Consider the following 13851-nt stretch of genomic DNA (forward strand, 5'->3'; position numbering starts at 1 on the left):
AAAAAAAAAAAACAAAAAAAAAAAACTCCATTACTGACACAAAGTGGTGCCATATTGCAGTAGTTTAAAATGAACAGTTGGAAGGGACATTGCTGATCTGACTGTTAATCTAGCATTTAAGGTCATAGCTTTGCAGATGCAGTGCCAGTGAGTCGGTTCTTGATAGCATATATATTTCTTGTTTTTGTTTTAATGTTTGCAGGCATTTGATATTATGTTTGCTGTGGACTTGACTTAGTCATATAGACTTACTTCTTTATGTAATTTTTTATTTATGTAGCTGTCATATGTTCATAGATTCGCAGACACTCCAGCTGCATTATTTAAGTATTTATTAATTATGGTGCAAGAGGTAAGCATCAACATTTCAACGGTATTTACTTGTGATGGGGGTTAATGTGTCCACTTTTTTCCTTGCTCACCTATGTTTCATCAGTTTTCTGAAGCTGCAGATTCTTTGCCTGTTCAGCAAAAAAGATATTCAACAGCTTTGCAATGACTATGCCATTTGAGATTTTCTATAATACACTATAACATAATATAATACACATGAATAAATGCTACCTGCCTCTGTTTTGTAACAATATACACTATGTATGATTCAACTGTATATAACTTTACTGTAAGAACTTTTTATATCATGCTTATATCTAAGACTGTTACAACACTCCTGTATCTCTAATAACTTACCTTCTTACTTTAACAAATGCACTGTATGTAGCACAATTGTGATATCTCTTACATAACTACTGTATTTCTGTGTTTGTTCTTTCCCTGTTGGCCCAGGTTGTGAAAGAAAATGGTCACGGTTTAGGCAAAACTTTCTAGTCAACAAATGCAAAATGAATGAATGAATGAAAAAATAAAATAATATAAAAACTATCATCTCCATCTCCCTAGAGATGAACATACACCAAAGGATGTTTAACTTGTTCCCAGCCTATTACCTGATGTTGTGTGCAAACTCAAGTCAGTGCAGTTTAGAAGCACGTGTTGACTTTTTCCTGGCAGGCTGACTATTCTGTTGTATTTAGTGCTGCTGAAAGGCAAAGCTCTCAACCTCTTACTTCTGAGATCAGGAGCAAAGCCTAAAATAATCAGGACAAAGGTCTAAAATCAAGACAGACCAATTTACTTACACTGTTTAAATATTAGCAGTACAAACTTTAAATTGTGACCCAATAGAAGGAATTGGAGAAGCATGGATTTTCAAATGTAAAAAAAGCCTTCAGCTTTAATGGTGGTCATTACTTGTTGACTTCAATCCATCACATTTTCGCAAACCACCACCAGTTTTAAAAAGGACAAAGCAAAATTTTGAACAACTAGAGATGTCCATGAAAATCAGGGATACTTGAGTGATGGGATGAAAGGGTAGAGGAATATCTACATCTGGTGACAGTACAATTGCAGTTTACAGAAGGTGACTCACTGACCACTTTGATGACCACTTCAGATTCCCACAGATGTCTGCAGTTGCATTTTTTCTGCCTTTCACATAGTCAGACTATAATGAAAATAATAAACACATATCACATTAAAATCAGATAATGAACTTACATGGCAATTAGCCTGGTGTAAGTGGTTCCAAAGCGATCAAAGATGTAGCCATTGGGAAGTGTCATGAAATTGTTCATGAAAGCAGCAATAGTGAAGACAATGGAGAAGGCTTCATCCTGGTCACCACAGTCTAGAGATGAAAGACATTTTTATCATTAATACAGAAACATCAAATGCTCACCATCTACACTCCATCAAAATGAAAAAAATAAATAAATAAACATTTTGATGGAAACATTTGGTAAACAGGCTACAGTTGTAAACTTCTAGATCATTTCATTATTGTTTCATTAGAAATACATAGTTTTCAAAAAGGAAAAAAAAGAGATGCTTTGTAAGTTATGTTGGAATACAGGTCACATGAATGGCACTTGTTTGAAAAGCAGCATGTGAGCAAACAAAATAGTTAATTCTGTGACACTAAAGTAAAGCGTCAGCTAAACAAATGCATGTTTCATCTGTACACTACAATAGAAAATTATGCCAAAAAATTCAATACAAGCATGCTTTCTAGCGAGTGCTCTTCTTTATTTAAATCTCACTGATTAGACTACTGGATTGAGCACTGTAATAAAGTACAGTTGTGTACACTTATCATAAATGTAGCTGTTCGAGTGTATTCACTGTTGCAGTCATTACATTTGGGTAATCTGCTGGCAGGTTGCACTCATTCGGCCTGATTAACAAAGTCTTGGGTCCTGTGTCAGTTGCTGTCCCTTCTTCCATGACGTCAGGTCGTCAGGGGTATAAAACATGCAGCCGACACCATTACATCATTTTTTCTTGCCCCAGATGTCATGCCCCCCCGAATGGGGAGCAAATAAAATTAAAAACAGAAAAATATACCTCCAACCAAAAGCAAATACACAAAAAAGACTTTTAAGCATAGTAAAAGAAAGTAGAGGTATAGTAAGAGAAAAACAGGGGACTTGAGGGAGGGTAACCAGGACTGCAACAGTGAACTGTACTATGTTCTTCGTGTTTCACTGTTGCAGTCATTACATTTGGGTAGATTCCCAAAGCTATGGTTGGGAGGATGGATTTATACAGCATTAGGACTAGCTAAAAGGCCGTGCAAGACATCAGTGGCAAAGCCAGCTCTGGATTTAGAGAAAATTGGTAAATGATAATGCTTGGTGAAAGTATGCACTGAACTCCACGTAGCAGCTTCTAGAATATCCCTGGTAGGACTACCTCTGAGAAAGGCTGCAGACGTAGATGCAGCCCTGGTGGAATGAGATCTGACCCCCTGGGGGATAGGTTTTCCATGGTGCTTATAGCAGAAATGAATGCAATGGCTTATCCATTTAGAAATAGTTTGTTTCGAAATAGCCTTCCCCTCTGCCCCAGCAGCAAATGCCACTAGCAATTGTTCAGATTTTCTTCGAAATTTAGTTCTGTCCAAGTAGAATCTAAGTTGTCTGTGCACGTCCAAGGAATGCAGAATCCGTTCCCCTTTGTTCTGTGGATTGGGGTAGAAGGTTGGCAAATGAATGGATTGGTTAAGAGCCACACTGGAAACCACCTTGGGCATGAAGGATGAACTGGTCCCCAGAGATACCCTGTCTGCATGAAAGATGATGAAAGGCTCCACTGCCATAAGGTCCAAGAATTCAGATATCCCTCTAGCTGAAGTGATTGCTAATAGGAAGGCTGTTTTCCAAGAAAGAAATTTTAAGTCTGCAGTAGCAGCTGGCTCGAAAGGAGGTAAAGTGAGCTTTTCCAAAACAAAGTTAAGGTCCCAGGCAGGGGTAGGAGCTCTCCTGGATGGTTTCAAGTTCTTTGCCCCTCTGAGATACCGCTTGAGCAGGGGATGAGAAAAGAGGTGGTCCTGTGTTATAGTGAGCTGAAATAGCTGAAGCGTGGATTTTAATAGAAGAAAATGACAGGCCCTTCTCAGTTAAGTATTGCAAAATCTGAGGTAAATTGGGCGCTGCTGTGCTCATCCCTAAAGACTGGTTCCAGGCACAGAATCTTTTCCATTTGTCAGCATAAGATTTTCTAGCACTAGGTATTCTCGCCTCCAAGATGACATCCATCACAGGTTTGCTGAGGAATGCTAAGGGTGAATTTAAGTGATTAGCCAAGCTGCAAGGTTAAATGTTGGGAGCTGAGGGTGCAGAATTTGGTTCTCCTGCTGAGACAGCAAGGAAGGTGTCTGAGGCAGATGCCATGGAGATATTTGTGACACACTGCGCAGGAGTGGGTACCAGTGTTAGCGAGGCCAGTCTGGAGCAATGCAAATCATTTTTGGTTTGTCCTGTTTGACTTTTAGCAAAACTTTGGAAAGCAGAGGCAAAGGGGAAAGGCGTAGACTGATAGGTTTTCTAACTGAAGGACAGAGCAGCCACTTTCCAGGCTTTTTTGTGAGGAGTCCTTGTGCAAAACTTGTCCAACTGGTAGTTCTGGGGGAAGGCAAATAGCTCTATGTCTGGGCTCCCCCATTTGCTTGTCAACATGTTGAAAATCTGTGGTTCCAGTTTCCACTCGTGTGGGTCCATGAGATTTCTGCTTATTCCGTCTGGCAGTTTATTCAGTTTTCCTGGCAGGAATTGAGCTTGTAGTTGCACTTGGTAGCTCAAGGCCGTGTTCCACAATGCCATGGCTAGTCTGCAGAGGGGGTAGGAATGTGTACCCCCCTGTCTTGTTTATGTGCCACATAACCGTGGTGTTGTCCGTCTTTACCATTAGTTGTCCTGGATGAATGTAGTCCTTGAAGGCTGTCAGAGCATTCTGCATAGCTAACATTTCTTTTTGCTTGATATGTAGGTGCATTTGATTTGGGTTCCATTTGCCCTGAATGCAGTTCCCTGCCAGGTGAGCCCCCCATGCATAGTCTGATGCGTCTGTAGTTAGGGTTTGGGTGGCAGGGGGTAGTGTGAATGGCAGTCCCTTGTTTTGGTGGCAGACCTCTGCCCACCACAGGAACTCCAGGCGTAGGCAAGGTATGATAGGAATCATTGTTTCCAGGCTGTGACAATGTTGACTCCATAGACTTTTTAAGTACCACTGAAGTTTCCTCATATGCAGTCTTGCATATGGAATTAGAAGAATGCAAGAGGCCATGAACCCCAAAGGCTGCAGTATTTGTCTTGCAGATAGCAGGGTTTTTGTGGCCACTTGGTTGAAGTAAGTCATCAAATGCATTTGCTTTTCTGGTGTGAGGAAAGCCATCTGGGCAGTTGTATTCAAGCTTGCACCCAGGAATGTAAATCTATTGAGAGGGTACCAGTTGTGATTTCTTTTCTTTTATGGTTTACCCTAGACAAGTTAGAACCCTTTTTACAAACGCCAGATGTTTTAGAAGAGTGGCCTGGTTTTCTGCCTGAATTAGACAATCGTCCAGGTATGGATATATTTGAATATTTCTTTGTCTGTAAAATGCAATTACTGGAGCCAGGCACTTTGTGAATACCCTGGGCGCAGTAGACAAGCCAAAGGGCAGTGCAGAGAACTGATAATGCATGCAGCCTGCTTTGAAGCGTAGGTATCTTCTGCAAGATTCCCTGATTGGGATATGCGGGTAAGCTTCTTTTAAATCTAGAGTTGCCAACCAGGCATCTTTGCCTAGCCTAGGAAGTAACTGGTGAAGAGTCAGCATCTTGAATTTTGGAATGTCCAAAAAGATGTTTAGAGTAGACAGGCCCAGAATTGGACGCCATGATTTGTCTTTTCTCCGTACAAGGAAAGCCTGGAATAGAAACCTTGTCCCTTTTCCTCTTCTGGTACCGGATGAACAGCCCCCGTGTTTAAGAGGGAAAGTACTTGTTTCTGAGCCTCTGCCCACTGATTTGGGGGCAAGTCTGGCCACCTGTTTGGTGTTGGCAACATGTGGAAATGAAATCTGTATCCCTGGGACAATACATTTAAAACTCATTTGTCCTGGGTTATGATTTCCCAGTTTTGTGCATGAAGAGCAATCTTTCCCCCCAAAGGGGTGGCTAAAAGTTAAGTGCTTGGTAATTTTAAAGGCAAGTCATTGAGACTGTTTACCATAGGGGGGTGTCTTGTTATTTCCAGATTTGGAAGTAGAGGTCCCCATTGCTTAGTTCTGAGAGCCCCTTGGGACTGAAACCTGGTGCTTTTGGTGTGTCTGGGTTCGGCTTGAGAGGATCTGGAAGGAGCTGGAAAGGACCAATTCTTAGTAGGCCAGTGCCTACTAAATCTTGGAGACTGCACTTGTAAGAAATCTTTTACAGTTTGCATAGATTTAGCTTTATCTTCCATCTTTTTTAGAACTTCTTCAGCCTTATTGCCAAACAGACAGTCCTGATTTAAAGGAGCATCCAACAATTTTGCTTTAACATGATCAGGCAGAGATTGCTCCTTAAGCCAAGCATGCCTTCTAAGTAAAGACCTAGTAACAGCAGCCCTGCAAGAGGCCTCTAAAGAATCAAAACCACATTGCAAAGTATGTTTTCCAACTTGTTCAGCAGAATGCAATAAATCCTGTAAATCTTTATTTTCCACACAGTCAGAAATTAACATAATTTTCTGTTTAAGCAGTCCAATAATATGCTGTTGATATTTTAACATATGAAATTGGCAGTTTAAAGCCCTGATTGCCAAGGTTGCAGAAGTATAAACCTTTTACCCCATCTATTCAGCGTCCTGGAGTCTCTATCAGAAGGGGTAGGATTTTTAACAGTAGAAGCCTTAATGCCCTTGGGCCCCTGAGAAATGGTTTCTGGATCCGCAACAGGATTTTTGAAAAGGAACTTGTGGGACTCAGGAACCCTGTAGTATCTGTCAGGTTTACTAGGAGCCGGAGGCAGGGAATCAGGGGCCATACTGGATTCCGCAAACACAATCAACAATGTCTAGTACAGGAGGTATAGCCAAAGGCCTATGCTGAGGTAGAACAAGGAAATCCCTAAGCCTCTTTTTATATTCAGAAAATTCCTGACTCTCCCAGTGGAAATGCTCTCTTAAGTTATGTAAAGTTTCCCCAAACGAAAAGTCCTCGGGGGGGAAGCAGAGGGAATGGAATCCTCTGCATCAGAATCCCCATAAGTAGGTATGGACAAATCTAGGTCATTGGAAGAATTAGAAGAAGAAACAGAGTCTTGATCAGAAGATTCATAGTCACACTCAGCCCTAGGCCTCTTAGAAGGGGGCGTTGACTACCCCTGATTAGAGTAATAAGATCTTCAGCAATTTTGATCATTTGTTTTTTAGGCATAGGGGCCTGAACATGTGGCCTGGGCGTCGGTTTTTTAAGCATAGATCGAGATTTAGATCTTAGAATAGAAGGTGGAGTCGGTTTAATATGCAAGTCTGTAGGCCTGAATACACCCTCAGAAGCCGGTGCCTGCACAGTGGCTCCGGACCCATCCAAGGTAGAGACATGTCTGCGGGTTCCATAGGTGAAGAATCTCGCAGCATACCAGACTCCGAATGGGTCTCAGTAGCGCCTGTGAGTCAGAAGTAGCGGGTATCAGGGGCTGCGAAAGTGCCTCACTGAGTACTGGCAAACCGGCGACTGGCTTAGGAGAAGCATCGTCAGCAGTTTTGGACCACGACGGCCTGTCTCTGTCTTTTTTTTTGTGTTTTTTCAGAATTCCGGTAGTCAGATGGCTAACCGATGTCATTTCTGGATAATTAAACCAAGAACCGAAATATTTAGAGGCAAAAATGTACCGACGACTGATAGTGTGCTGATTAAATAAAGCACAAAACTGACAGCAAGGTACATTGTGGTCAGGACCTAGGCAAGGAATACAGTACAAATGAAAATCTTTATGAGGTATTTTCTTTCCACAAGTAATGCAGTTATTAACTTTTACTGATATTGGTAAGGAGCAAGAAAAAGTTTCCCCAACGGGGTACTTAGCTTTAAGTTGAAGACTTCAGTTCTGAAACTCGAAAACGAAAATTTCAGGAGTCGGCCAACCGGCACTTGCGAACTGCTTCTGCTTCGGGCAGCGCATGGCAAGAAAGACTGATGTAATGCCGTCGGCTGCATGTTTTATACCCCTGACGACCTGACATCATGGAAAAAGGGACAGCAACCGACTCAGGACCTAAGACTTTGTAAATCAGGCCGACTGAGGGAAACCTGCCAGCAGATTACCCAAATGTAATGACTGCAACAGTGAAAAATGAAGAACATCTATGCAGCCACATTAATAAAGCCAATGGCTATGTGCATGGACAGCCTAGAGCATCCGATCAACCATGATATGAAAAAAATGCCACAGAGACAGGATTCAGAGGTCAAGGCTGAACAGTTCATTGTACATATTTTATCAAGTTTCATTTATTCTGTTTGTTAATTAGGTGGGTGCACCACCCTCAAATCATCTTTCTCAGGGCTGACTCATACTACAAACATAGCAAAGGTAATGTCTAAAGCACAGGATTATACAGTGTAATAAACAAAATGCAATAACAAAACAATAGAATGTACAAGTAGGGAGGTAAGAAGCCTCAATGACAAGAACACAGAATATCATAACATTTCTTTATTAACTAGTACCCACCAGTCTTTCTTACATCTGTATACATTTTTATTTATTTAATATTTTACACTTTATTCACTTGGTTAGTCCCAGGAGGTCGATGGCTTCTTTTCATGGGAAACCAGAGGTGGTATTCACACTGCTTAGGAGAAATTTGGCCAAGGCCTCAGGAAACTTTCTCTACTCTCTGGAACTGCAGACAGTGCCGGAGGGCTCCTACAGCAGCAAGGAAGAGGCCTTAGGGAAGCAGCAGTATATGGAGAAAGAGAGAAAAGCCATGGAGAGTTAAGAGGTGAAAAGTGAGAATTTGAAGAAAATTTTATTCAATATGGTGTTACAGAATGTAAATAAATATTCCTGTATGGTGGATGTCACAAATAAGCAGCATTTAGTTGTCTCCATGGTGAGCCTGTTGAAGTGATGCAGATAACAGAACTGGTGTCAGGAGGGCTTGCAGATGATGTTCTGTTTAAAAATAAGAGAGCAAGATGATCCACGTAACTGTTTCATGGGCTGAGATGGCAGATAACTTTTTCAGTAGTGCTGTGGATGGAAATGTGGAAAAGGAACAAAGTGATGTGTCAGCAGAGAATGCCACAGTTAAAATGTATGCACCAGTGACAGAAAGTAAAAGAGGAAAGCAGCAACAAACTGAGAAGGTGCAGTAAAACGTGTTATGTACTTACCATAACTTGGCATCAGTGCTATCTAGCATCAATATTAATCACAGATGGGTCTAGGATCTGACCCAGCAACTTCTCAGACAGATCCAGAGATCAAGCTCCTCCCCTTACCATAATCCCTTGCTACATTCTAACCCTCAGATCGGGTTTACTAAATTAGCTGAAACGCAGAAGCAAGCATCTGCAGCAGAAGACAAAAACTTCCCATCAGATACAAACCATTTCAGGCTCACCAGACGCCCCCCCCCCCAGAAGGTAGGGGGAAGGAATGTAATGAATAATGACACCGGATAGCACAGATGCCAATTTATGGTAAGTACATAACTATTTATCTGACGCTATCCGTGTCATTATTCATCACAGATGGATCAGATTCCCCAGCCACTAGGAACCCTGAGTGGTCTCAAGGAAGGATATGCAGGAGCACAAGAACTAGCGCGGTTTAAAAGGTTTTTGTCAGAGACTGCAGCACCAAAGTCAAATCCCATTGTGGTGATGGATGTTTAACAGGAGGTCTAAGAAGACAAACTTCTTTCAAAAAGGCTTTGCACAATCTGGAAGAAAAGGTAAGCTCATCGTTGACATGGAAATTGGAGATGGCAGCCAACGGGAGCTTAATGGTAGAAAATCTCATCCCATCCTGAAAAAGGGAAGACAAGAAGAGCAAATCACTGCTGCAGTCATTACACTTGGGTTGAATCCCAAAGCTGAGGTTGGGTGGCTGGGTCTATAAAGGATTGGGGGTGGCTATGAGGCCCTGCAGCACTGCAGTGGCAAAGCTAGCTCTGGATTTAGAGTAAAGAGGCAAGTGGTAATGCTTGGTATAGGTGTGCACTGAACTCCAAGTTGCAGCTTCCAAAATATCCTTGGTAGGTACTCCTCTAAGGTAGGCAGTTCAAGTGGCTGTTGCCCTGGTGGAATGTGGCCTAATGTTACTAGGTACAATTTTTCCATGCTGTGTGTAACAGAAACGGATACAGTGTCCTATCCACTTTGAAATGGTCTGCTTTGAAACAGCCTTTCCCTGTGATCCTGCAGCATATGCTACAAACAATTGCTCAGCTTTCCTGAAAGCTTTTGTTTTGTCCAAGTAGAAGCGCAACTGCCTGCGTATGTCCAGTAAGTGCAGAAGTCTCTCCCCTTTATTCTGGGGATTTGGATAAAATGTTGGCAAGTGAATAGTTTGGTTAAGAGCCACACTGGATACCACCTTTGGCATAAATGTAGAGTTTGTTCTTAAAGAAACCCTGTCCTGATGACAAATGATGAAAGGTTCCACTGCCATTAGTGCCTGTAACTCTGAGACTCTTCGTGCTGAGGTTATTGCCAGAAGCAAAGCAGTTTACCATGACACATATTTTAATTCTGCTGTATTGGCTGGCTCTAAAGGAGGTAAAGTTAGTTTTTCCAAGACAAAGTTGAGGTCCCAAGTTGGTGTTGGTGCTCTCCAGGATGGTCTTATGTTTTTAGCCCCTCTGAGGTACTGTTTTAATAATGGATGAGAGAAAATAGGAGGATCCATGTTGTAATGAGCTGAAATGGCAGAGGCATGGATCTTAATGGATGAAAAGGATAGTCCTTTGTCCAGCATCTCAGTTACGTATTGTAATATCTGAGGAATATTTGGAACAAGAGGGTCAAAGCTTTGAGCCTGGTTCCAGGTGCAGAATCTCCTCCACTTTTCTGAATAGGATTTCCTGGTTCTGAGCCTCCTGGCCTCCAAAATGACATCCATAACAGCTTTAGAGAGAGGTGTTGGCTGCTCGGCTATGTAATCTGCCATGCAGCCAGGTTTAAGGTTTTGAGCTGGCTGGGCAGGATCTGATTGTTTTGTTGAGTCAGTCAGAAGATGAGGAATTTCAGGTAAAATCCATGCCGGGCCTTGAGCCAAGTTCTTTAAGATTGGGTACCAGTGCTGGTGTGGCCAGTGTCTTGTCTGGCTTTTAGGACTACCTTTGAAAGGAGAGGCAGTGGTGGGAAGGCATACACTTTTAGGGTTTTCCAGCTGAATGAGAGAGCATCCACTTTCCATGCTTGTGTGTGGTAAGTCCTTGTGCAGAATTTCTGTAGTTGTCAGTTCAGAGGGGAGGCAAAAAGATCTATGTCTGGGCACCCCCATTTTTGTGTTATTATGCTGAATACTTGTGGATTTAATTTCCATTCGTGAGGATCCATGATGTTTCTGCTTAAGTCGTCTGCCAGAGTATTTTTCTTTCCTGGCAGGAATTGTGCTTGCAGATGAACTTGATAGGTCAGTGCTGTGTTCCACAAAGTCATGGCTTGTCTGCAGAGGGGATAGGAATGAGTGCCCCCTTGCTTATGTACCACATAACTGTGGTATTGTCCGTCTTTAGTAGCAGTTGTCCTGGATGCAGAAGGTCCTTGAAAGCTGTTAGGGCATTTTGTACAGCTAGCATCTTTTTTTGATTGATGTGAAGATGCATTCGGTCTGCGGCCCACTTGCCCTGAATACATTTTCCTGCCATGTGTGCTCCCCAGGCGTAATCCAAAGCATCTGTTGTTAGTGTCTGCCTGGCTGTGGGTAAAGTGAAAGGCTGTCCCTTGTTGTGGTGACATGCCTGGACCCACCATCGAAACTCCTGTTGTAGGCAGGGAATAAGTGGAATTACTATTTCCAAACTGTGACAGTGTTGAGTCCAAACACTTTTTAGGTACCATTGTAATTTCCTCATATGCAGTCTGGCATATGGTATTAGTAGTATGCAGGACGCCATGATCCCCAAGGCCTGCAGAATTTTTCTTGCAGGGAGTTGGGTTTTTGTTGCCATCAATTAAAAGTACTGAGTCAGTTGTCTTTGTTTGTCTGGCGTGAGATAAGCCATCTGGGCTGTTGTATTTAAGCTGGCACCCAGGAATATTATTTCTTGTGAGGGCACTAGTTTCGACTTCTTTTCATTTACTGTGTACCCTAGGCAAATGAGCAATCTTTTTACAAATGCCAGATGCTTTAGAAGAATGTCCTTGCTCTCTGCTTGAATAAGACAGTCATCCAAGTAGGGATGTATTTGAATTCCTTTTTGTCTGCAAAATGCAATTACTGGTGCCAGGCATTTTGTGAAGACCCTGGGCGCAGTAGATAAGCCAAAGGGCAGTGCAGAGAATTGGTAATGCATTGTGCCAGCTATGAATCTGAGGTATCTTCTGCAATTTTGTCTGATTGGGACATGCACGTATGCCTCTTTGAGGTCCAAAGTAACAATCCAAGCCTTCTTGCCCAGCATGGGAAGAAGTTGCTGTAGTGTCAACATTTTGAATTTCGGAACATCCAGGTAAGAATTTAGAGTAGATAGGTCCAGTATGGGTCTCCAGGCTTTGTCCTTTCTGGGGACCAAGAAAAGTCTGGAGTAAAATCCTTGTCCTTGTTCCTGTTGTGGCACTTTTTGAATAGCTCTCATGTCCTGAGGGCTGTAATTTGTTTTTGTGCCTCTGCCCATTGATTTTGTGGCAGGTCTGGTATTCCTTTTGGCCTTGGTAGAGTATGAAAGTGGAACCTGTAACCTTGAAACACAATATCCAGAACCCATTTGTCTTGGGTGATTATATGCCAATTTTGTGAAAAAACAGCTAATTTTCCCCCTAAGGGAGCTGCCAAAAGGTAAGTACTTGGCATGTGAAGGGGGAAGTCATTGGGACTGTTTCCTATAAGGTTGTGACTTGTCTTCTCCTCCTTTTGGGGCAGAAGCACCCCACTGTCGTGGTCTGTAAGAGCCTTGGGGCTGAGATCTGCCTCTTGGGCATCTGTATCTGCCTCTTTGTGGTCTGTCTGACACTGGAAAGCACCAATTTTTAGAAGGCCAATTTCTGCTAAATCGAGGTGACTGTACCTGTAAGAAATTCTTCACTGTTTGCATAGATTTAGCCTTATCTTCCATTTTCCTTAATACCTCTTCTGCCTTAACACCAAACAAGATGATATGCTGTAAAGGAGCATCCAATAATTTTGCCTTAACATGATCAGGTAAACCTTGTTCTTTTAACCAAGCATGTCTTCGAATCACAGATCCTGTAACTGTGGCAATACAAGAAGCCTCTAATGAATCAAAACCACATTGCAGAGTATGTTTTCCCACTTGTTCAGCTGCATGCAATAAATCCTGCATTTCCTTATTGTCAGGACCTTCTGAGCTTGTAAGCATTTTCTGTTTTAACAGAGACATTAAATATTGTTGGTATTTAAGCATGTGGAACTGGTAATTTAAAGCCCTTACTGCTAAAGTTGCAGAAGTGTAAACTTTCTTCCCCCATCTATCCAAAGCTCTGGAATCCCTGTCAGAGGGAACTGGATTTTTAGCAGTGGAAGCCTTTACCCCTTTGGGACCCTGGGAAATAGTTTCTGGGTCAGCAGGGTTTTTATAAAGAAATTTGTGACAGTCAGGAACTCTATAGTACCTATCTGGCTTGACTGGTGCTGGGGGCAAAGAATCAGGGGTTAAATTGGATTCAGAGAACACATCATCCACAATATCTAACACAGGGGCCTGTGCTTAGGCAATAAAAGAAAATCTCTGAGCCGTTTCTTGGATTCTGAATAATCCTGGCTCTTCCAATGGAAATGCTCCCTCATGGTATGTAAAGTTTCCCCAAAAGAGTAATCCTCAGGAGGAGAGGCTGAAGGGATAGATTCTTCAGCATCAGAGTCCTCATAGGGGGGGTAAAGAGTATCCCTGGTCTGAAGAGGAATCAGAAGAAATGGAAACCTGGTCAGAGGAATCATAGTCTGCATCCTGCCTAGGCCTTTTATCAGGAGGGGGATGGGAACCCCTGATCAGAGAAATTAGGTCTTCAGCCATTTTGAGCATCTGTTTTTTTAGGCATGGAGGCCTGTCCAGGTGAATGCTGTACTTGTTTCTGTGTCTTTAATGGAGTTTTAGACTTGGGTTGTTGTTTTGATGGTAAGCTGTGAAGGTCTGAAAACACCCTCAGAAGCCGATGCCTGCTCAGCGGCTCTGGACCCATCTGAGAGATTAATTTCCATAGGCCCAACACCTTGAGTTTCCAGAGGCCTAGGAATCTCCACGTGGGAGTCGGTGGTGGCCTGTGGCTCTGAGGTAGCAGGTGTCAGGGGCTGCGAATGCGCCTCACTGAGAACTGGAGAATCGGCGACTGGCCTAGAAGAGGCTTCATCG

General features: G+C 42.6%; 1 protein-coding gene across 1 annotated transcript in view; it reads right to left on the reverse strand.

Moving 5' to 3' along the window:
* Positions 1 to 13851, reverse strand: part of SLC43A3 (solute carrier family 43 member 3) — a 918925-nt gene that overhangs the window by 395856 nt on the left and 509218 nt on the right. Inside the window, exon 4 of the mRNA XM_044084126.1 lies at positions 1561 to 1690. Within this exon, the coding sequence (XP_043940061.1) occupies positions 1561 to 1690 (130 nt within the window). The remainder of the gene's footprint in view (positions 1 to 1560; positions 1691 to 13851) is intronic.

This window comes from Protopterus annectens, chromosome 9.part0, assembly GCF_019279795.1.
Source record: "Protopterus annectens isolate FY-2018-M chromosome 9.part0, PAN1.0, whole genome shotgun sequence".
Classification (NCBI taxonomy): domain Eukaryota; kingdom Metazoa; phylum Chordata; order Ceratodontiformes; family Protopteridae; genus Protopterus; species Protopterus annectens.